At 48.0% G+C, this 24640-nt stretch overlaps 3 protein-coding genes across 8 annotated transcripts; 2 read left to right on the top strand and 1 right to left on the bottom strand.

The window, feature by feature from the left end:
- Window positions 1–156: 156 nt before the first annotated feature.
- Window positions 157–3971, top strand: LOC105696850 (WASH complex subunit 4). Of its 2 annotated transcripts, XM_012419631.1 has the most exons (3): window positions 157–209; window positions 353–1672; window positions 1754–3971. In XM_012419631.1, exons 2-3 carry the CDS (start codon window positions 353–355, stop codon window positions 3611–3613), a joined length of 3180 nt encoding a protein of 1059 aa, XP_012275054.1. In that variant the 5' UTR covers window positions 157–209; the 3' UTR covers window positions 3614–3971. The 2 variants fall into 2 exon arrangements, with proteins under 2 accessions (XP_012275054.1, XP_012275053.1); XM_012419630.1 differs by having other exon boundaries at window positions 353–3971.
- LOC105696849 (E3 ubiquitin-protein ligase Ubr3) lies at window positions 3754–24538 on the bottom strand. Of its 4 annotated transcripts, none has more exons than XM_012419626.2 (29): window positions 23550–24538; window positions 22581–22794; window positions 22335–22463; window positions 21796–22061; window positions 21422–21666; window positions 21165–21282; window positions 20865–21044; window positions 20473–20699; window positions 20183–20338; window positions 12324–12505; window positions 12037–12170; window positions 11787–11929; window positions 11525–11691; window positions 11205–11448; window positions 10956–11109; window positions 10728–10895; window positions 9466–9624; window positions 8272–8447; window positions 7732–8155; window positions 7517–7662; window positions 7251–7397; window positions 6850–7164; window positions 6549–6777; window positions 6265–6474; window positions 5799–6076; window positions 5242–5592; window positions 5046–5177; window positions 4610–4749; window positions 3754–4223 (listed from the first exon to the last, which is right to left on the bottom strand). In XM_012419626.2, the coding sequence occupies exons 1-29, from the start codon at window positions 23788–23790 to the stop codon at window positions 4106–4108; spliced, it is 5793 nt and encodes a 1930-aa protein (XP_012275049.1). In that variant the 5' UTR covers window positions 23791–24538; the 3' UTR covers window positions 3754–4105. The 4 variants fall into 4 exon arrangements, with proteins under 4 accessions (XP_012275049.1, XP_012275051.1, XP_012275050.1 ...); XM_012419628.2 differs by having other exon boundaries at window positions 6850–7158; window positions 23550–23790; XM_012419627.2 differs by having other exon boundaries at window positions 7254–7397; window positions 23550–23790.
- LOC105696851 lies at window positions 13301–19998 on the top strand. 2 transcript variants are annotated; one of them, XM_012419632.2, is made up of 8 exons: window positions 13301–13997; window positions 17115–17256; window positions 17333–17470; window positions 17791–18008; window positions 18277–18497; window positions 18572–18810; window positions 18989–19136; window positions 19252–19998. In XM_012419632.2, the coding sequence occupies exons 1-8, from the start codon at window positions 13425–13427 to the stop codon at window positions 19589–19591; spliced, it is 2019 nt and encodes a 672-aa protein (XP_012275055.1). In that variant the 5' UTR covers window positions 13301–13424; the 3' UTR covers window positions 19592–19998. The 2 variants fall into 2 exon arrangements, with proteins under 2 accessions (XP_012275055.1, XP_012275056.1); XM_012419633.2 differs by lacking the exon at window positions 13301–13997 and adding an exon at window positions 15352–16959.
- Window positions 24539–24640: the final 102 nt, after the last annotated feature.

Here is a 24640-nt window from a genome sequence, read left to right as displayed (position 1 = left end):
TTTAAAGTGGGCGCGGTTTTTTTTAAACTCAAAGGTTATGTAATTATACTTTCTACATCTTGTATGGATGAGCTTCTATGGAGTGCTACCAGGTAGCACTGGCTCGTTATAGCTGCAAAATCCGACACAGTGGACACTATCACTTTTTACTATTCTCTGGTTTAGCGCGCTTTCACACTATTACTAGTAACAACTAGTAACAAAATATTGTAAGTTTACCTGAATTTATCCGTGAACGATTATAGTTGCCTGAAAACTAAAAGCTTATTAACAACATTGCTTGTCAATATCATTATGAGAATTACTGTATGTACAAGTAGAAATTATATCTGATCTCTTATTTTTTTTTAAGATGATTAACCCTACAGCATGGAACGTCGAACGAAACGAAATGTTGTACAAAACTGCTGGAAAGGTTCAGCTTCGAAGATATGGTGCATTTCTCGAGCACCTCGCCGAAAACCTTCCATCGGATCATTCGTCTCTTGAACAGCTCCTCGAAGGACCCGTTCGATTAATATATAACGTAGATGAGGATATAAGTATCTTATCCCTGGTCGACATAGAAAATAAAACTATTTCGAAGGTATTAGCAGCCGTGGCAGGAACATGTCGAGAAGTTAAATTACTGAAGGCAGAAGCTGGCATATTTCATGGGAAGTTATTCTCTCATGGCGAGAGAATATCCGAAGGCAACGGTAGCAACATCGGTCAGCTCGTATCGGATTTGCAAGACCTCTCGTTTTATGCTAACCGTGTTACGACCGTTACATACATGATCGTTCGACAGTTATCTGGTCTAATTACTGGACAATATGAATTCTATTTACCAGTTTTGATAGAACACTTGATAGATACATTAATTCTTCTGGTCACATTGGACGAGATAATAGATGCGCAGCCTATGATTCTAGAACTATGGAAAGAGTATCAGATGAGGGTACACTCCGCGATACATAATCCAACGCAATTCTCGGTGGCACCATCGAGACTTCCTGCTTTAAACAAGCTTTTGACAGATTTAAGGAATCAGCTGCTGTCTAAGAATCTGTTCAATAAGGCCTTAGAAGATGCAATGGATATTAACAAAAGTTCTATAATGTGCGATCATCTTGTGAATTACCTAAAGAATATCATAACCGACATCGAAAGCAAATTGAACGATCCTGCTGCGTTTAACAAGAATTGGATTCGGGCAAACGTTGGTGCCGTTGCCACGATAAAACTATTCGGTTCCATGGACAAGAAAGTGATCAAAAGACTGCATGAAATAAACAGGAAGCATTATGCAGTGACACTTGCAGGAAACGTACTATGGATTCCTAATAAGTTCTTTGGCGATCTCTTACCAAGAGAGGCTGGAACATCCGTCGGTACTCAAATAGGAGAGAAGCTTTTGACAGCTAGAACACAAAAGCTGCAGGCAACGACAAGTCAGTTAGTGTATCGTGCCATTGTTTGGTGTGCCGACGTGTATGCCATGTCGACGAGGACTGGAATTTTTCAAATCTCCGATTTAACCAAGAAACATACTTTACTTTGTGACATCCTAACATTAATCCTGCAAATTGCGGAGGTGGTATCGTTTGTGACAAATTTACACGGTGCACTATCAAAGCCAATGAGTCGCAGTACGGTAAGACTAATATGTCGCCTGATCGAGACTCAGAAGGTATTGGAGGTGTCCTTTCGTACCTTTGCCCCAGTGATAGTCCAATCGCAGATCCAGATAATTCAACATCTTTCCTACCAGATCCTGACAGTCCTGGAAACAGCGAGAAAGGGATTGATTCAAAAGGACAAAGGATACAGTAAAGAGAGACTGGACTCTCTTTCACTGATCGGACTAGGAATGCGTCTTTTAAACGGTCCAGGAACCACGGATCGCCGACTGATCGCACGCTGCGCTTTGGCCATCGCCAGTCAATCCAGTGACTGCCTGAAGGACGATGAGGTAGCGAAGCTCAGATCCTTTTTAAACTCTTACGATACAGTGGTCGACTTGAACCACCTGATCACAGAAGCGTGTGACTTCTCGATTCTATTGCACCACCGCAGCATGATCCCTGCATACATGTCCACAGTGCTCGAAGAGAATCTGAACATCGGTCACTTCGCTTACCTATTGAATGCCTTCGACGATGCCATTCTTCGACAAGCATCATCGGAGTTAGTGGAAGCAAGGACATCGGAGCAGAGGGAACTTCTCAGGAAAAGGATCCTAGAACCAGCAGGTAGGGAAATCGAGACAAAGCTAAGACTACACGTGCATTCGGACTTGAAGGTGGACAGCAGTAACCCCTTCAAAACGGGCGTGAAGGACAACAACCGCGTGGTTAGGTGCACTCCACTCCCCATAGCGGGGCACTTGATATCCACAAAGAGGTTCATCGAGCACTACCTCGACGAGATGTTCTACAACCTGACTACGGTTGCCCTGCACGATTGGAAGACCTACGTGACGATGCAGCAACTAGCCAACGACACGTTGGGTCTCCACCTTGTAGAGAATCACCTACCGACCCAGTCGTTGGAGCAGGGCCTGGACGCCCTGGAGATCATGAGGAACATCCACGTGTTCGTGGCGAGGTACTCGTACAACCTGAACTCCCAATTCTTCATAGAACGCGAGAGTTCCGGTAAGCATTTAAACACCATAGGAATCCGTCACGCGGCGAATTCCATAAGAACCCACGGAACAGGCATCATGAGCACGACCGTCAACTTCGTCTACCAGTTCCTCCGAGTGAAGCTGCACACCTTCTCGCAGTTCCTCTACGACGACCACATAAAATCTAGGCTGATGCGAGATATAAAATCCGTGAAGGCGCAGCGAGAATGTGGAAAAACCCCCTACACCTACGAGCGAGCGGAAAAGTTCCAGAAGGGGATTAGAAAATTGGGGATGACGCCGGATGGTTTGAGCTACCTGGACCAATTTCGTCAGCTGATCTCGCAGATCGGGAACGCCCTGGGGTATGTAAGGCTAATCCGATCCGGAGGGATGCACGCCTGTTCGAATGCGGTCTCCTTCCTGCCGGACGTGCAGACGGTGACGGCCTTCCAGGAGGTCTTGAAGGACCTCGAGTACTCGGACTCGACCAAGGCCGTTGCCAGACGCCTGGAGGCCGACGTGGCGAACCTGGTGCGCAACTTCACCGAGGCCGTGAATTACTTCAAGCTCCTCCTGGACGTCTTCTCCTCGGCTTTTCGCGACGTCAAGTCCTATCATCTCCAGCAGTTCTACGCGATCGTGCCTCCGTTGACCCTGAGCTTCGTCGACAACGCGGTGGACGGCAAGGACAAGATGTACAAGAAGAACAAGGTCGGCGTGTCGTTCACCGACGACGGCTTCGCCATGGGAGTGGCCTACATAATTGCACTGTTGGGCCAGAGCAACGAGCTCGACAGTCTGCAGTGGTTCAAGACGGTGGACGAGCAATTTGCCGAGGAGAAGGCCTTGGCGGAGAGCAAAGAGCATAGGAACGACTTTAAGTTGCAACAAACCAAAGCCCTGACGCTGAAGAGACTGGCCGACAGGACTCAGGAGTTCCAGCTGCTCTATTACACTCTCTCGGGTGCCAGGGCTTTCTTCGAGCAACCGAATAGCTAAACCTGGGTACACATCTGAAAACGAACGCGGAGGAGGCAAGGTGAGGCGGAACAAATGTCTCGTCCTCGGATGTGTACCCTGCTTAATGTACACGGAATGGACCACCATCGAGCGGAGTATTCGTTCTCGTCACCCGGTACTCACAACTGCATCTCTCGTTTATTGGGACGTAATGTGTGATGTACCTTAAATAAAATGTACAATTAGAAAACATAAGATTCCTTCGATACAGCCGCCCGTACGCTATTAGTACAAACCGAATTTAGCTCAACTCATGTATCGCGATATTAATACTTTCAATAATTACTATAACCTAGTTTATATCCATTGCATCATAATAAATACAATTACCTACGTACTATGTCTCGGAGAAAAAGAATTCATTAAACCTTAAAGCGTTGTTAACGTTGGCGAGGCGTCGAATCATAGATGGACAAACGATCTAAGGAATCTTCGGTGCATCTCGGAAAGCAAGCTCAGGGTGGTCAGGGGTCACAGCGCGTCGCGATGCCAAACCCAGGTCTTCTTCGTGTGATCGAACCTGTGGGCCAGCCATTGCTGTTCCAAAAGTTGGTACCTGTCTTGACTTAGATACAAAGGCTTGCCCCGTCTGGAAAAGCAGAAAATGCAGCAATTATTTATATTTAATTAAAAAGCCACATTTAAAATGACACAACTGGCATCCGAAGGGTCAATCATCGTTCGTGACACATTTCTCTCAACTGGGTGTACCGAATGGTTTGAAACTCTACTACGTAAACATGGAAGCTACAAGAAAAGTCCTGCCACCCATAAAGTTTCATTTTCTTAAAAAAAAAAAAAATTTGAAAATAAAACAAATTTTTAAAAATTCAAATTTCATGCAGGACCTTCCTTATAGCCTTCGTACTTATGTTGTGAAGTTATAAGCGATTCGGTATACTCAGTTCGGAGTTTTTGTAAATGAGACCTCTTTGACGGTACTTTTAGGTTAGGTTAGGTTCAAAGTGTACTCACTTCAAGTCCCTGTCCTCTTCCTCGAAGTCGTCCAAATATAAGGAGCCCCATAGACACGCTCTCTTGCCTCGAATCACGATAATGTAAGTTGACGTAACAACCAAGTAGATACCGGTACCAGCGCCGCAATCAATCGAATGCTGTGGACAGAAACGTTACTTCAGATGTAACACATCTCGAAGCTCGTCGAATAAATCCAATATTTCGGCCAGGGTCAAAGATTTCAGAGGTTCTACAGAAGCCCACACCTTGCGGTAGCGTTTACAAGAACGCAATCCGCTACATATCGCTTTAAGATTGAAAGAGAAGAGAGTCGACTACAGCGCCGCCACCCGTAGTCCGACGTACTAATTGGAAAGCATCGAAGATATCCTTCTGGGCTACCGCGAATACTTCTGAATTCTTCGCCACTGACTATAAAAACGAGTAGCCATACCTGAACCGCCTCGCAAACGTTGACTTGCTTGCAGCAAGTTTGCTTAAGGCAAACTATAGTGCCGCACAGCAAACATATACTAATCTCCTGAGGTACAGAGTGGCACTGCCGGCACTGTCGTTCATGGTAGTACTGTAAATACCAAATCGAACGGTGTTACCTAGAGGTCGGCCTCGAATTTAAAATCATGACATACCGTGAAGAGCTTCTCGTATTCCCTGGGTAGACTGAGCAGCTTCGGCATCTGCCACGATATGTGCTGGTCGACGATCAAGCTCCTCGCCGCGATCTCGTTCCGATTGACGAAGGAGATGAACTGGTCGCACCAGAGTCGTGGTACCGAGGTGCTCGCCTTGCTGTCCTGCCAATTTAGGGCCACGGCAGCGTTGAAGCTGTCCCAGTCCATTCCCTCTGTGACCAGCTCCAAATAATACACCAGTCGGACGAACTCGGATTGCGGTGTTCGCACTTGCGGTATCGGTTGCTCGTATAAATGATATCTTAACAGCGCCGCGACACGTAGGAAGGGCAAGCACAAGTCTTGGATCTGCGAAGAGAGGCACTCGTCATTTATCCGGTCCATGAACCACACAGAACTAGGTAAAATGGTTCCCCAAATATTAAAATTGATACCCAGCTCTGGAACCATGGAACTTGATTACTCCAAAACGAATAATCTCTCTAATAAAAAAAAATAAAGAACTCGTCTGAATAATATTTATAATATTATTAATTTATAATAAGAGTTCGTACCTCTTGCTCGATCGTCTGCGTCTTGAACCTGGCGTAATGAACCGTCGACGAGGTCGACGGCCTGTACACCACGTCGTCGTTGTGGTAGAGCTCGCTCTGATTCATGTAACCGATTACGGTGTGCAGGATCGCCTCGGAGGAGGTCTGAGCAGGATCGCAGTTCTTCCGACGCCTCAGAATCGTGTTTCTCTCGGCCTCGGAGAGACTGTAACTCACTTGGACTATGACTTGATAGTACAGCAAATTGTATACGACCTTAACGACGCTGGAGAAGTACGCTAAAAGGGAAAAAACATAAGATGTAAGGCGTGAAGGGGGTTGATAAAACTCCCAATGTAAAAGCAAAAATAAAAGCTCGTTGCTATTCTTAAAGTCACTATTAAAATCGCTTTTTTGATCAAAACTCTAGTCAAAAGATTTAAATTAGCTCAATCCTGTCCGTCATTCTCCAAAAGGCTCCACTCACTCTGATCGAGATGCAAAGGCAGTAAAAGAATAAACTGTATAAGAAGCGCCGTTGGATCCCTGAGAAGTAAAGGAACTTCCTTCTTGTGAGGTGTCAACGCCAATGGCGTGGCAGACTCGATCGACAGTCCCGAAAGTTGCTGCCAGGTCTGCTCCACGGGCCACGTCGTCAGTATCCTGGCGTGCATCGCCAACATGTGCAGGAGAGCCACTGGGTGAAACGAGAAGTCGTTAGGATGCTATTTGAAGGATTCAACTCTGGAAGATGACCTGAGTAATACTCACCGATGCAGTCTCGTTTCGGGGTGAGCGGTATCGTCGTGGAGGAAGGAGTGCAAAGAGATCCGCCACGTTGGACCACCTCGACTTCCAAGTTGATACGTGCCACGGAAGTGACGAAGAGAAACAAGCTTTGGTGACAAGGTAGGAAGTTCTTCTGCTTATCTTTCGGATAAGTGCAGTCCGTCATGTCCTCCATCGCCTTCCCCATGGCCAGGGCCAGGTTCGTTGAAATCTGAAATCGAAGTTCAATGAAGAAGGATTCCTATTTGATCTAGGTCGCCTCGCTGGAGATCATCCAGCTTACCGGATTCCGTTGTATGTCTTTGAGGAAGTTATTAAGCTCCGTGAGTATGGTGGTGGGCGACGCGTGTCGGGATCTCACCACCGCCTCGCATTCCCCTAGCTGAAGTGCCAACGGAAGAACGGAATTGGCCAACTGGCGACACAGAGGACAAAGGTATTCCCCTCTGTCCACGGCGAAGCTCTGCTGTCTTTGCTGGCTGCGAAGAGATTGGAGATAGGACTTCAGGCAGTCCAGGTGCAGATGATGGCCGCAGGTCTGCACGTGCATTCCACACTCCCATCCCAGGTTGACGGAGACCAACGCCGACATCTGGAACTACCGGTCATCAGATAAATAGTCCTTATGGATATCGACACCCGGAATCAGGCTTGGCAACGGCTTAAAGAAAGTGGTAAATTTACTACATCGAAGTGCCGGTACAACTCATCCATTTTGTCGTCGAAATGCGCGCTTCGAGTGTCTCCCCTGGGGATGGGTCGATCGTCGTCGGACGTGGGTAACACCAATCGTTCCGACTGCTGCCTCTCGTGACCTATGACACTGGTGGCCTGGAGGAATTTATTTCATGAATTACGAGAATAGACGCACTGAGAAAATAAAAATTAATTCCCCTAGCCAAATACACCCTGGGAAGAGAGAATATGTAAACTCCAGGCCTGAACCATACCTGAACGAGGACGACCAATCCCATGGGTTTGTCCTCGGTACTTGGCGTGGTTTGGTTGCAGATAACGCAGTCGTACTCTTTCTTGCTGGCCATCTTGGTCGGTTTGCTCTCCTGGTCCCACTCCATGTCGGACACGCCAGCCTCGTCTTTAACGATACATCCCATAAATACAGAGCTTCGTACCGTCAACGAGGTGCGACGAGATCTCGCCTTACCCGTCTCCATGGCTTTCTCCATGAACTGCTTCTGCTTGTTGGCAAACTCGGCCATAAGTTTCTGCTGTCTCTCCTTAGCTCGCCTCCGCCTCTCCTCTTTCTCCCGGTCCTCCCTCTCGCGTTGCATGTGCTCCGACTCCTGCATCCTCGGCCATATCCTGTTCCTGGTCTGGATGATGCTGGCGTGGCACGCGGGGTCCAGGTTGTCGATCTTGCGCAACAGTTGGGAGATGAAGAAGACCCCGTCGCCGATCCGGGACTCGCTCTCGGAGGTCGTCGACGTGCTGCTCCCAGCTTCGCTCGACGTGCTCGGTGGCTCCGGATTGTAACTGTCGGGTGTCCCGGACAGTTGGGAGTGCAGCTTCAGGAGCAGGGATATTATGCTCTCGTCCAGTTCCATGGTCTGCCGACGCGTCGAACCGGACTGAAAGAAGCATCGTGACCTCTTAAGATGAGCATCGTTTAAATAGTCAATCGTGCATTAAAAAAACCTTTCTCCTAAAATGCAACTTGTGTCGACTTTCTACTAAATATATTCACCTGTCTTTGCTTATGATGCTTCTGGGCCTTGGACGTGGAGGGTACGACCCTGGTCGTGGCTACGCGTACCGAGTTCAATTGCGGGTAAGTCGGTCGACTTCTTACCACTTCGTTGCCTTCCAGCAAGGCCGGTCGTTGCACGTTCGGGTACAGAGCCGGTTGACCGCCGCCCACGTCTGTTGATTACAAACAGGCATTATTAATCCACTACTTGATTAAACACATGATTAAATACAAGAAGGGTCTAGTTTGCGCCAACTAAACGAGCTATATCAAGCCTCGGTCCTACCGAGCCGAGCATGCAATTAGCGGAGGCTGAAACTTGCGACATCCCGAGGACCGAGGAGTTATTCGCTCAGGAAATCATAGATTTTACTTCTCGAAACCACATGGAAACCAGCGAAACATTCTCATGATCGATCTCGAAGAAGGAAATCATCTTCGCCGATTTCCAAGTGAACGGCTCCTCGCCTCGGACCACCTGACAACACTTATCACAACATCGTATCTACACGCATACATCTAGATGTTTGCTAAGAACACTTAAAATTATATATAAAACTTAAGATCTATCTTATAAATGAAACTTCACGAGCATCGCGTTCTACCTCAGGGTCTCCTTAATCACGTGCGCCGTTTGTAAAAAAAAAAAAAAAAATATTGAACAAAGAATGACCCTTTCATAACACAGTCTCCACGAATCATTCGGGAAGAAGGGTAATACGTTACACGTCCATGCCCTGGATCGAAATTTGCAAACGTATCTGTCCTTTGCACGCGTTAACGTCTTAACGATGATCACCTCTTCCATGACAGAGTCTCGATTAAGTCCCTAGGGAAATGCAGTTGAAAAGCTGAGAAGCAAATGAATGACGTATCGTTTTCCAGCCTATCGAGCCTTGAAATAAGCCGATGGCCTTGACTGACGGGTGTAAATCATATTTAATCGTTCGTCCAGCGTGCCCTTGATAGGATATCGATGATTCCACATTCCGGAGTATTCTCTTACGGTGCACGTGGTGAATTCTTCCGGAGTTTTCTCGTGCGGAATGGGATACAAGGGAACGTCTAACACTGATGCGAGGAAGCGTCTGTCGGCAATCTTTACAGGTGCAGTGACTTGCTATGCGGCATTACTGGTGTTAAAAAGGGGGCTGGCAACAAGAAAGCACAAAAAGAAACTTAGAGACGTACTGTTTGGTAGGGGATCCGATTCCACAATGCCAAAGATAAGGGGGTCATCCGTGTACAGTGGCAGGGCTCTTTGTAGCGACGGTACTAAGTCGTCTTCGCTATCGACTCGAGGGATCGCAACAATTCCATCCTCGGGCCTGACGTCTGCGACATAGACGGCTACAAAACAACAACGACTAGAGCTTCCAAGCGCTTTGCAATCTCGCCGTCGACATTATTTACGGTTTAGATTTCGACGTCCAAGGACCCCCACGAACGTTAAGAGTTCCAACTCTGGATAGGCAAAGCGTAAGGCCGATGGTGGCAAGCCAAGTGCACTTTCGGCTTCCATAAACTTAGTTTCGTTAGTAACGGGTTACCCAGTACCCTTCTCGCAATGAGAAACACAGGCCAGATGCGTAATTACAGGACACAGGATGGTTAGGTGGATGGTTACTTCTTCGTTTACAGGTCGACACCGTGAGACTCTTCAGGCTCTCCCTGGCTTTGCACGGAAACACGACTTTTTCCCAGCTATAGTCACCCAGGGTTAAGCAGCTCTTTCGACTTCCGTCGGCTTAAATCTCGCGTTCAAAGATACGTCATTCCGTTTTAGAAACCGTCGACGGGGTATTATTCATTGCAGAGTTACTTGCGGAGAGAAGCTTCGGGTCTAGACGGCGACGAGAGGTTCGCTGCACCTTTAAAGCCTACGCCAAGGGTCTTTAGACAGAGTGCCTTAGATATACATACATAAATATAAATAAATATATATTTATATATATACCTGGCTCGCTCGGAAAAGGGAATCTACCTTGCTCTCGAAATCGGTAGACCGCAGAATGTGGAGGCCATAAGAGAAGTCCTGACAACCATGAAATTTCATTTTCTATAATAAAATTTTTTAAATGTCTATAAACAATTTTTTCTTTTAATTGAAATTCCATTTCACGGGTGTCAGGACCTTCCTTACAGCCTCCACATTCACGTTGCAAAGTTTGAAACTATTCGGTACACCCAGGTTGGAGAAGTTTCACGAACGAGACCCCTTTGACGCATTTCATATTAAGGTCTTTTCCTTCCATCCCCGTACTGTACAGTGGCGGACATAAATGCCTTCCTTGCAGATATGACCCTGCTAATGTAAAAGAAGGCATTCATGTCTGCTATTGTACAGTACCGACGTGAGTAAATCAATTTTTATGCGACCGTCCGGGATTGGAGATCTTAGAGAGCCACGTGAGATGTATTGGTAAGGTAGAAGATACCGTTTAAAAACTAACCATCGGCTATCGACTGTACAGGCAGAATACCCGTGTCCATGGCGATTGAAACAGCCGTGGCGTCGTCATCGGGCTCTTCGAGCGGCAAAGCCAGGACTCCAGCATTATCGAGCATCAGCGAGGTCGACTCGTTGCTGGTCTCCCCATGGATTTCCCACTCGAGTTCACCTAAGAGAAGCAAATGGATAGAACCTCTCTTATAAAACTAGGATCTTCCAGACTACTCACTGTCCGAGCTGATCGGATCGGACTCTTGGACGAGGAGAACAGCAGGGATCACTTTTCTAAGGTTCGCCGACAGATCATCGCTGCTGTACCACCCGGTCAGGTCCATATCCTTGACGGCGCGCCAGGACGTGCCGGTGAAGCGACAAAGATTATTCTGAAATACGTCGGATCGTTCATGAAACGTGTCAGAATTTTAAATATAGGCGGTGGAACAACATCGACGGGGAAATTCATTTTCCCCTGACTTACGGATTTCTCCGAGGTGTCTGCCGTCATCACTGCCATTTCCAACAGATAAATAATTAGGGCCATTACGTGCTCCGAGACGTTATGACCGTGTACAGCCTTGTAGAGTATAATGAAAGACATTGTATGAAAGACGCGGGAGCGCAACACCAGTCGGGGATCATCGTACTCCGACGAAACCGGCGCAGGATGTCTAAAAGGTGGCCATGGAGTCGCGCTGTTCTTCAGTTTGCCGGATTGTTTTACACTGGAGAAATACAGGTGAAAGTGAGTAAAAGACCTTTGCTAGGAAAGTTGAAAGGAGCGTACGATAATTAACATACTATTCTGTAAACCGATCCATCGATGTCTGAAAGTCTCTGCGATGCACAGCCCTTAATAAGACGTGCAATGGATCGAACAATTCATCCCAAACTCGAGGCTTCGGTCCATACATTCCCTGCTGCATGTTCCCACTGGCCTCCAAGTTCGGTGCTCTATACTGAGCCACCTGTTAGCAACAAGAGTTAACAGATTTAGATAAATCACGTAGTAAAGCACCTGTGCACGGAGTCTAGTGATTAGCTGTCGAAAGGACAACTTTACCTCAGCCAAGACAGACTCGAAGTCCCTGTTTTGCGTTGTACCGCAACGTTCAGGCATCAGTTCCATAAGTTGACTGTGAGTCTTGTCTCCCATGCACAGCAGCGTAACCATCTCCAAGCAAGACATCTCCAGGTCCGATAGACCTGTAACAAGGAGAAACATTTCCAACAAATTCATCGAGTGGGTCTCTATGATCGATAACTACTTTTCATATTTCTTGTCATTAATTAATTAATGAATTAATACGTACCTAGATTCGTCCTCACATTGACCAGCGTGGCTAGGAATGTGAGACAGCTTTCGAGCATCGGTGTGTCCTGAACCCTTTCCAAGTACTGGAGTGCATGGTACGGACCGAGACTCATCCATTCGAGAACGTGGAACCTGGTGAACAAAGAGTAATCAATAAAAACATATGCATAGTTTAGGTGGAGTATATTGACGACAAGATCCACCAGAAATTTCCGATTATTAAGCCAACGTCTGTTCAGGACTTTCGAAACTCTATCCAATAATCCAAGAATGTATTATTATTACTTTTTAATAACGGTCTTAAGGAAGACATCGGGCTGTAACTTTGTTGCACAGACTTGTAGAAGATACAGGTCCGCGTCCACCATGGAGTTGCAAAAGTTGCACTGGATGTAAGTCATGGCTTGACCCTTAATTTGGAGTCCGTTACGCACCCACAGTCCATTCAGGATTTCATAGAAAGCAACCTGAAACCAAGAGATTAGATTAAGTCAATCATTCCAGCATAAATTATACATCAACGATAAGAAACCATTCAACGCTCTTCAGCTCCTTGTACCTTATAATCGAGACGAATCGAGACCACACAAGCTCGAACATAGATTATCTGAATTCCTGAAAGTCGCCATCATAATTTTCAACAGAAACCTCAAAAAACTGGCCAGATGTAACCACTGCGTACATCCAGCCTGCAAATCAGGGAAGTGACGGTCCCATATATGTGAAATTCGTAGCACCCCATTACAGACCGTTCCACAACGATGTAACGAATTATCCGTTAATGCAGGCAATTGCACCCTAACTAGAATCTGACGTGACGTCAGGACGATCATGCTCGTTAAAAAACGAAGAATTAGAGCCGAAGGGGCACTGACTCCTGTGTAATCTCGATGTGTGATTCCCCTCGAACGGTTCACAGCCTGTGCGGTTGAAGGGTACGCGCATGCACAAAAGCACATCCGGAATCCATGAATCGAGGATTCAGCCATGTCTTCCGCCCGCATTCGCTTTTATTGGCAGCTGTAAATCCCTGGTTTGTTCTTTGGTATTGTAATTCATCATAACTATGTAATGTATACATTCATAAACAAGTCGCCACGCCTAGTGAGTCGTCTCACGGTATTCCTCAAAATCTCGACGCTGATTGGCCCGCGAGGGAGCGCGCGGCGCTCTGATTGGTCAACGCGTGACCAATCAGCGCGACGATTAACGACTCACCGCGTGGTCTCCCGGAAAGGCTCGATATATCCGGAGGTTGTCGGAGGTTCAGTTTCAACTCTAACGGGTTGCCAACGGTCGTCGCCTGGTAGTTACTGGCAGTTGCCGAGTCTCTTTCAGTAGGCGTGTTTGAGTAGGAACGAGCCGGTGGACAGTGAAGGGTAAACCATGGCGGTTCAGCGGGTTTTGTTGGGTTTTTTCCTAGCACTAGGCCTTTCCGGCGGTTTGGCCCTAGACTTGAACTTCGGCGACATCTTCGAGATCCTGAAGATAGGTCGCGAAACCGCGTCCGACCTCCTCGAGTCTTGGGAATTGATAGCGCCGAAGCGGCCCGACGACACCTCGGAGTTCGACTTTCCCTTTGTCCGGCGTATGGAGCAACGGATCACGACTCGGGTGAAGTTACTTTCGGTGAAGATCGACGCCTTCGAGAACAGGCTTGGCCAGACTATGGAGCAGAAGGCCAAGGAATTGCTCTATCAGATCCCCCAGGAGATCCGACTATACGACTCCCTCAACAAGCTTTCCCTCTATGTGGGCAGCATCGACGGCAAGTACCAGAGAATGGTTCGGTACTCTAGCGTCCTCAGCAAAATGGAGAACACCACGTTGCTTGGCTTTGCAAATGGTGCCATCCCCGATGTGTGGACCCAGCCCGACGAGCTTCATCTACTGGTGGTTCCGCAGCATCTGATTTTGCAGGACGGAAGCCTGTTTTCTCAGTTGGCCGATACCATGGAGGTAGGTCGACTCGGTCTAGAGGAGTCCCCCACTGACCTCCTCGGTCCCTCCATTAACATCCGACGGAAACGTCCCTCCACTTCCTCCATGCTAGGAGCTATCCACCGTGGTCGATCGTTTACGTTAACGAGTCCCTCGATTCAGGAGCCCGATGCTAGCTTTATCGATGCCGACTCGATGCAAAGGAATAAACCAAAGTTTCAAATAATTCTGATAATCCTTTATGACGAGGGCACGACTGGTAAGTCATGCTAATTTACTTGAGTTTACAGAGGCGAAGTCGTTTGATTTCGCTCCGACAGATAATGCGATGCATTGTACGACAGCGACCACTTTGCCATGGCACATTCTAGCCATTCTCCTGTGGAAAGTGCTCTTCCCTTTTACCAATCGTCATTCCAGCCGGATGCTGTGTCTTTGAGGGAGATAAAACGACCAACAAACCGTTAACGAGATATCGCGCCTGAATGTACACGAGCATATCTTTTGCGTAACTCGATCCACCCTCTCGCTTCGAGTCGGGCATTCTCCTGGACGTTTTAATACTTGAGCGGAATAATTCCGCCGTTCACAACGTGAGTTTATAAACCGTGCTCGCCTAAGTCTCATCTTGGCACTTTTCTCTCGGCCTGCATGGCCTGCATCCTCGTGTGAGCACGCAACGATTCTGATTCCATCTGATTCTATCTTATTTACAGACCGCTCGCGTCCCGAGTAGACCGACCGGTTGAAAAGAGCGATTCAACCGCAATCATCGGCACAAAGGAACGGCCGCTGCGTTCGAGCGGTTCCGTTTGGAGCGAGTCACAACTCGGCCGGAATAGAGGACAGCGTGCGCGGACAAGGACAGGCGTAAACTTCGTTTACAGTGGAGCCCCGTACAAGTTTTTAAGATGATATGAAAGTGTCGTATATACACACCAGAAAGTCAAAACAAAGATAAAAGGCATTCTCCAATTGAGCATTATCCCTTCGAAACTTCATCTAGAAGTTTCTAATGACACGGTGCGCCCAGTTTGGAGAAATGTATTATCAATATTTTCACGTTTCACGTACATAGAATGTTACTTTCATATCGCCTTGACGCGTTATAACGTATCACTCTACAGATCGGGTAATTAGGAGGTGTAAATGGCGAGATCACGAGTATCGACAAAACCAGGAGGTCGGTGATGTTAAGAGTACCTGGCGGGACTCGCCGCCGCGCGTTACGGGGCTCCACTGTACCTAATGCGGTCGAACGGGACGGTGCGTCACACCGAGGCGCGTCGGTAGGGGACGCGGCGGCGAGAGGGAGAGGCCGGAGAGGCCGGAGAAGGCGAAGAAAGAGAGACGCGCGTCGGGAGAGCGTTCGGCCCGACTCAGTCGGTGCGCCGCTACCGGGGCCCGCGTTCCTTCTTTCCGGTCTCTCCCGTCGGACCGTTCGTGACGCGAGTGCCGATCCGCGACCTCTGTCCCGGCGCGTTTCGCCTGCTTTATTGGCCGTCTCTCCCCTTGCCCCCCGGAACTCACGGCTCCGGTTTCGACGCGCCATATTGCGCGACACCTCGTCTCGCCTCTATCGCGAAATTCGACGTCGCGCGTCGTCTCGCTATTATTGTAATATCGCTATTTCGTTATATCATTATATAGTGACGTCCGACGTAAGTCCTCGTCCTGGAAGATCGGACGCCGCGTCGTACCCGTGGTGGGATCGTCCCTACACTTCAAGGTCCCATCCGGATCGCTCCAGCTCGTTTTCGGCCCGCCTCCTCTCGTGATATAGCCCTGGTTCTCGGAACACTCGTAATCGGGAGCCAGGTTTCCCCTGGCTGGTTTACATAACCAGACCCGGGAAGTCCGCGAGAGTGCGGTAGAATCGTTCGATCTTCCACCTTTATTCCACCGCTAAGATTTAGGCGTCAGCAAGAACCGCCGTTCGACCGCCACCTCGAGGATACGAGGAGTTGGCATTTCATACCGATTCCTGTCTACCCTCGGTATAAATTTTTCTACCACCACGACGAAGAGGATACGAGTTGTTGATACCTGGGTGTAACACCGGTCCCTGTCCGACGTCGTCGAGGACCATTACTTGACGGCCAGGACCTCTCGAAGAGGATTCAAGGCGTTGTCGGGGAATCTGCTAGTGAAATCAAGATAGCCTCGAAGAGCGTCCACCGCTGACCCTAACCCTCTGATCACCAATCTTAGGTTATCACGCCGTTGGCATTTGTTTGTGCCACCGATTCCTGGCGTCGTCAACAAGGCCAGTCCCTACCGGGTGTCTAATCGAGTCTCTTGATAGACACTTCGACCTTAGAGCGGATCTGGAGTAGAATCGGAGTAGTAGAATTGTGAAGAGCGTCCACGGTTGACCCTAACCTTCGACTCCGCAGTCTCTGTTATCACGTCTAGCACGATGATACCGGCCAGAACGGAGAGAAGAAGGACCCCACGCAAGATGATCTTTATCCCGGCATGGACCTGGATGACATTGTTCCTGGCGATGGCGTTGTTCCTACCGAACGCCACTACCGTCCGCAAGGAGTACTCCTCGGTCGACGCCCTTCGCAATCAGCTGATCGAGCTCGACCTGAGCCTCCAGAGGAAACTATTCGACCCGAAATGGACGGACGTCCCGGTGGCTAGCTCCATCAGAGAGGCGCTCGAAGCCTACGACGTCATCGGGAGCGTCCTGGAGGAGCCATCCCTCGAGGTCAAGGAGGAGCACCTGGCGGTCCTCGACCCGATCTGGAGCTGGGCCAGGATGAAGAAGGACATGAGGACCATCGAGGGCCTCTACGAGACCTTCAGACGGGAGAGGAAGGAGGCCCTCCAGGGCCAGGGTCCCGTCGACGTCGACAAGTGGGTCTCGTTCGCCAAGACCATCCTGGACGACCCCAACGCCTCCGTGCCGGCCGCCCTGAGCCGGATGGCCGACATCGTGGTCCTTGATAAGCTCTTTATGTCGGCTTACAAGGTAAACTTGGCGTATCCTCTATCTCCAGGGTTCGGCGAGGTAGCGTTGAAAGCGGGAACGCGGTCCACCTTGAGGATGGTCGGGAAGGCCGACCGATGGAAACGAGACGTGGCCCAACGCGACCCCTTAACCAGAAATCGATCTTTCCGTTTCAGGAGGGAACCTTCCGGATTTGCAATCAGCAGCAGTCGCCCCAGGAACTGCTCTACACCATGTACAACACCATAGCTCTGACGGAGACGAAGGCCCTCGCCGTCGTGCAGTTCTCCTACAACATCCTGCGTCTCTTCAAACAGGGTACGGAGATATACATTTCTCCGGTTCGACGAAGACCCTCCTTAAGCGCGGGTTATCTACTTCTCCTTCGTTTCAGGGAACTTCACCGAGGAGATGAAGGTGCAGAAGGAGGCCTACGAGTCCAGGATGTATCAGACCCTGAGGGCCGTGAGGACGGCCATGGCACACGCACCTAGAGATCTCTGGAGATGCGACCCTGCCGAGCACAAACCAGGTATCCCACCAATAGGAGCTTTATCGGGACTCTTATCGACTGCTCCCTGGTGGACGAGACTTAAGGTGATACGAAAGGCGCCGAGAAAATCCATCTACCTCCTCTTCGGCGGTAACCCCATTTTGGATACCCAAGCGGTATAGAAGGAACGTTTTATAAATATTATTCAAGCTTCAGAGGTCCCAGGGTTCGTATCACCTTAAATACCTGTCTCGGGTGACGTTCTTTGTGCACGAGGTTCAATCGATACTAGTTGGTACGGATACCTTTCAAGTCATTGTCTCGGTTGTTTGAACCGTGTCCCCTTTTCCCCTTTCAAGAGAGCACGTACACGGAGCTGAAGCAAGTCTTCCAGAGCTACGTCATCAACGAGGTGGACATGAACCGAGACAAGACCTGCAGGGAGAGCTGCGGATTTTACAACTACGCCAAGGTGGAGGGGTGCTACGAGAATCAGTTCTGCTCGAGGCAACGGAGGTGTAACGGGAGACTGATCAATTGCCAGTACGTCGACTCCGACATGTGGATCTGCCCCTCGGTAAGGAGGCGACTGATAAGATGATTCTGGATCTTAGCGATAAAGGAGGGTCGATGATTGTTCATTATTGCCTAGCGAGGAAAAAGAAGCAACAAATGGTCAGTAAGGTGATAATTGTAACCAGGGTGCGAGGCAACGCGTGGTTATCACCTTGCCAGGTCGTGGGAACCGGAGTAACCTGGTGAAGGACCATGGATTACAATGACTGAAATCCACCGGATAATTTAGCCGCAGTAATTGTAATCGAATTATTTCGTGTGACCAACAGGAGCGAAACAGCGACAGGAGGTACGAGTACATCGAGTACGAGAACGGAAGGGTCCTGGGTAAGAAGGACACCTGTACCCGGGAGACGGTCAAGGTCGACAGCTGGTGGCGTTGGCTCTTCTGGCACTGCAGTTATTGCATTTGCTCCTGCGACGACCACAACGCGAGCTCCGATCGTTACTTCAGCCTCCAAGCGGTCGTATCCGACTTTGCGAACAATAAGTGAGCGTCTCGGAGAAGCGAAACTGCGAGACAATGGATTGCTCTTTAACGCTACCCTCGCGGTCGACTTGCAGGGTGATAACCGGTATCCGCCTCCGGAAGAAGAACCACATCGTCTACATGCAGATCAAGGAAGGGGTCCTCCTCCCCAGGGGTGGGATCAACGATTCTACGACCGCGTGGAGAGAGATCGAGGAGTTCTCGATCTTGGATCCTGATCTCGTGGAAGGCGTCGACTACTACACTCTCGGTTGGAACCAAACCGAGGTCGACCTGGACGACGTGGTCGGGCCCAGCAATCACGTTCTAATCGGTAAAGCCCCGACTTAAATCATTGATTTATATTCGATTCGCCATTAGCGCTCTCCCCTGTTAGAAAGTCAAAAATCAAAAACAACTATTACAACTATTGCTGGTCCTTCATGAGAGATCCCGAGTTTTCACATCAACCGCGACTGATGTCTCATCCCCTCTTCCGCACCTTTTTCAAGGGGTCAAGTTCCGGAAACTGGGCTCCCACCTGAACCTCGAGGTACTGACAACGCCATTCAACTTCACGACGGGCAAGCTGATTAGACCGCACGATAACAAGCTCTGGCACAGCAACGAGAATACCGACAACAGCGACGAGAGCAAGAGGTAAGGGGTGACCGTAAGGGCGAAATTCCTCGAGGCGCGCAGGCAATACTGGGCCAAACGCCTTTACGCGCTGTCAGTGGCCAAAGAGTTAAAGACCTCTCGAACCTTTCCCCAGGAGTTTCCTCGACATCCGAAAGCCGGACGTCCCTACGCAGCACAACGCAAGATCCGAGCCCGACTCGACCCACAACCAGTACTTGAAGTTCAAGACGACCGACCTGGACAAGGACGCGGGTCAGACGACGGTCCCCTTCCTGGACGTTCAGCCGATCGTCCCTAACCCCCTGGTGCCCCTCTCGGGGGCGGGGATCTTCCACAAGGGCTCGCCAGGATCCGGGGGATTCCTCGCCCTGAAGATAATAACCTACAATTTCGCGGACCACCTGCACGTGGACTTCGCCCCGAGCCCCGTCCTCGACCGGAACAACGAGATCGGTGAGATCCGGGTGTTTTAACGGCGTCCACCCATCGACAGGACTGGATCGGGAATAAGTCCCGATCGATCCCCGGCCTCCACGTGGCCCTGGGATGTACAGTGACGGACATAAGTGCCTTCTTATCGCACATTGGCGACATATCTCTGTAGGACGGGCATTCGTGGCTCCCGATGTACACTGACGGACAGTAGTGCCATTACGACGAATATAGGCCTCGCCGTTCACATTACGAGATTAATGTAATAAATGTAATCGACATGGCCCTATTTACACGAGAAGTATGACGTAAAAGTTCTGGAGTAAGAACCATATCATGGGCGAATTCGTTTGGTCATCGTTGACATTTTTTTTGTATCGAGCTCCGCTGCATCTGATAATTGCACTTGTAATGATAATAAATTAGAGGAATCTTCCTTTCTTTTGCACGATTGCGTTCCTACTTGATTTTCAACGGTATATCTCGTTCAACCGGACAGATTTATAGTGGACCGATTTCGACGAGTCACTCTTATTGCCCATGGAACACCGACCGATAATTTATATCAAGCGCATGATTATAAATATAATTTCTGGATTCTAAAGAGTTTAAAGCAATGTAAATCCACTCACCTGAACCCGTAGAGGATGCATCATGAGGAGGTGAAGCATGTCAACAGGTGGCAGGAGGTCGTTCGGCGTAGCTCCTTGCTGTCGCACAGCTTGACACATGAAGACAGCGAAGTACCGATGCAGTGGAAGGTGAAAGGAAACTTGAAAACTATCACTCTGAAACAAACGAGCGTTTGATATCAATACGTCGTTTTTAGGGTTCTAAGTCTCTTGTGGAGAAAAAAAAAGTAAGGTTATGGAAGCAAGAATAAGTCAACTGTCAACAAAGTCACCGAACGAGAGGTACTCACCACGTTGGGATCGGTGTAGTGGACAGCGTCCAACCAATCTTGCAGAGCGATCAGACAAAAGGTGAGAACTCTGCGACTGAGAGCTACACTCTCCGGCCCTCGAAGGTGTGAAACCAAAGCCCACATCGGATAAGCACTTGCTTCCAATTCAGCACTGAATGCGGCATAGTAAGTATTCGGCTCGAACTCGATATGCTGATTCAACTCCCTCTGATTTACGTTCATTCCTGGAAGTCATATAGAATTAAAATATACATTTGTTATTACTACATAACCTAGATGTCGATGGCAGTCTCAGTATTTCTGAGTTAATTTTATCGACCAGTGGTTTAAGTAAAACGTATCTAACCACTGACTTTAACAATAAGAAGTCACTATTGTGTATACCTTACCTTGGAACATCGATAGAAAATCGAACCACATCTCCAGAAGAGTATCGTCACTCATGAACCGTACAGCTACGGGCTTGTGTGAAAGTACATTGTTTAAGTCCGACACTAGAGGCCAGTAACAATGTTCTTTCATAACTTGTCGGCCGCAATCCACGACGTAATGAAAATTCTTATTGGGATCTGAAACAGATACGCAAAACATTGTTGAATTTAACATTGTGCGATATTCTTTACACTGCGCATTGTATATTATCTACCCAACCAGACTTCTAAGTATATCTGTTTTATATTAACACGTACCATGTAAAGTGTTTTGGATAAGAATCTTGCTCATCATGTACTTCAGACTAATCACCATCACGTGCAACAGCTTCAACTGATCCAACATGCGCAGAGCCAGACCTTCGTTACTAAATAACTGAAACATAATTTTCATTCATAAATAACATGTACAGTACAGTGTAAGAGCATAAATCTCCATCGAAAACCACTTATCTGGTCATTCGATGAAAATCATCCTGTGCCATTATTAATTCACAAAGAAGTATGATCATTACCTGTACACTAACGTGAACCACTCTATTGCTCAGTGTATCCGGATCCGTTGATCGCTCCAACATGATGGAAATTCTGCTATAGTGCAAGACAAATGCACGAGTAAGAGCCTCTTTATAATCCGGATCTGGTAGCATATTTAACAGGAGGCAAACTAGTTTCTGAGGAAACTCATAAGCGACGGTCCAAAACACCAACTCCTCGAGAAACGTGGTATGTTCCAAATGTTCTTGTAACGAGGCACAGTCTACAATTTCATAAAAATGTAGATATCAATTTTTAAGCAATCGTTATAGTCAACACGGCTGAATAAAAAAAAAAATAGATAAAATTACCTAAAAGGTTTCCTAACCTAAGACGTGTTTCAGTTACTCACCTTTGTATTCATCAGGAGGTTCAGGATTTGGTAAAGACTTAATGGCATCCTGGTATATTTTATTGCTATCCTGGCAATAGCTATCGTACTCAGAATGACCCGTTAATGTTGCAGGGTCCATCAATGTCCGATACTTTTGTGGGTTCGTAAGGGCCGACGTCATCACGTGCCTCATTAATGCTCCCATTTTATTCAAATCAAGCAACATTGTCATGTAGGGGTCAGCATCTTGTATAGCTACTCTATAATCCGGCGCTCCGACTTTGCTGAAAATACGAATGATGCAACGTTTGAATTAGTGACCGATCATTCTCAATGTGATGTCATAAATTTAATTGATTACAAATGAAAAAAAAAAACCAATTGAGAATTTAAAAGATACACGTTTAGTAGCGTATACATCAACTGGAAACGAAATCATGACTCTTTGTATTTATTTGATTATCAAGGACACATGTAACATCTGATACGATGGACTTTCCGAATGTTGACAAATGGCTTTATGTATGACTAGTAGCTTACAGTCGTTATGACCTTACCAGTTTTCACGCAGATGTTGAATAAGACGAAGAATGATTCTAGGCATCATTGCTTCGGCCACGCACATCAAGTCAGATGGAGCTGGGGACTTATTGACGGCTGCTTTTGGTCCATGCCTGTCGCAAAACCTAAAACAACAGACTCAAGCGTATTACATACTTTATACTACACTTCAATCAAATAATGCAAACGATGAGAAAATCAAGGAAACTGCAAAGGATACGCCGAGATCTTTTGTTACTTACCCTGCCTCCTTCATGACGGATGTATCTCCACAATCGCAAGCCCCTCCTGCTTGACTCAGGAACATATTGAAGTCATGTCGATGGTGATTGCCTTTTTTGAAACATTCTGTACAAAGTGACATGCACGGAGAGATGCCACAGGTGCGGCATCGATATGCCACAAAGTTTGGAGTCCACACGAGACCACAAGTTGTAGCATTGTCGTATATTCTCACTGGAATATTAATGGAACAAATCCAATTGATTTTATGGAACCGTGTGTAGAATAAAAAAGACTAATCATTCAAATCAATTCAACACTGATTCAATTTCAATGATTTTAAATATCAAGTAGTTGAGATTTCAATAAATACGAGACGAACATAAAATATAAAACAGACTTGAAGAAAGGTTACAGCAATTATGAAGTAATTCTTATGAATATTAAGGAATTCATCCATTTAAGTTTCCTTCCCTGACGTCAAGGCGGGACATTTACTAATTAACAAAGACATCCTTCATTTTCACAAGCAGCTAGATATCAAATAATTGCCCTATCTATGTGTTAAAAAATATTAAAGCCTTTGTGCCCAGTCGAACGTTACACTCAATTATTACATTTCATTAAAGTGCATTTTATAAAATGTAAGCAACGGGTACACTACGTATTAAATAGATATTTTTAATGGCGATATCTGTATCTACCAAACCTCTACAAGTTTAACTTTCCAAGTTGTGCACACACGTATGCTCGGCTAATCATTGCCAAAGAGATATCAACTATATATCTCTCATTCACGATCTATTTCAATATAAGATCGTTCCCACACCTACTATCCAAGAACGACGTATTGGCGTCGGAATATAAAAATCAATTCTTAACATAACGTACGCAGTCCTTCCGGAGCTATCCGACACCCAACAAAAGAAGCACCCAGAAAAACACAAAATATAACATCGTTGCTCAAAGACGCATAAACGAATACAAACCGGTATTAGCAAATTCGTCGGGCGTCCGTCCACCGGCCATGAGCCACTTGCACCAGTCGATGGTTTCCCAATCGTCGATGGGTTTGCTGGGATTCAGCAGTATGTCGAGGAGTTCGTTGAGGTGTTGCGGACACCCATTGCCGAGAGCAGAGTTGCTGCAGTCGGCATGGATGTAAGCCGCAGCGCCACGCTTGCCCTTATTTATAAGAACCTGAGCCGAGGCACGAGAGGTCGACGCCATGGTGCGGTCGGGTCTCGAAGAGTCGAGGTAGCTAAGTGAATCCGTCTCCAGGAAGCCGTCCGTGAGGACGAGCGAAGGGGAGGAAACGTGGTTTTTGCCGTCGGAATCCGGAGAACGGTGACGGAGGCACTGGGAGCGAAGCTAGGTCGGTACCTGTGCTAAATGTGGGCCATCGCTCAGTGGCGGCGACCGTCCGTCCCTAGGGTCTCCAGGAAGCCTTCCAAGTAAAAGCGGCCCGTAGACCAGAGGACCCTCGGCAGACTCCATGTCAACGAATGCATGCCCCGTCGGCCGTTTTCGCCGTCCAAGTTGACAGCATGACGAGGGCACGAGATGCAGGGGACGCTTACCACCGGGAGGGCCCGCCACCACCTCGCGATTTCCAAGCCGCGGCGATGACCGCCTTGTCCTAGAGCCAACTCGACCGAACCCACGCCGAGACCGAACCTGACCCTGCCGATCGCTCCCGAATCGCTCCGAGTCGCACCGAGTCGCATCGACTCACACCGAATCGTCCGACCAACTGGCCGACCAATTGGCCACGCTCCGCTCGGCTTCCTCTTCCTCGACGCTAGAATAGCGAGGCCGCTTCGAGAGTCGTCGAGAATCGCCCGCACTCGCCCGTGGTCGTCGCTACAGCTCGCTATAACTCGGCACTTCTTCTAGCTCTAATCACTCCAACATTTCTCGCTCCATCTTGCTCGGCCACTCTCCGTCCCCCTTGCTCCTTCGGAGACTCACTTTTCTGCTTCTGTCTGCTTCTCTCCCTTCCATTAGCTTCCTCTCTCTCGCTACTGCCCGATCTGTTTTACCAACGAAGCTACGAGGCGTGAGACCGTGACAAAAAGAA

The sequence above is a fragment of the Orussus abietinus genome, unplaced genomic scaffold (genome assembly GCF_000612105.2).
Source record: "Orussus abietinus isolate OABI.00-Male unplaced genomic scaffold, Oabi_2.0 scaffold16, whole genome shotgun sequence".
Lineage (NCBI taxonomy): Eukaryota > Metazoa > Arthropoda > Insecta > Hymenoptera > Orussidae > Orussus > Orussus abietinus.
This window is presented reverse-complemented; position numbering and strand designations above follow the sequence as displayed.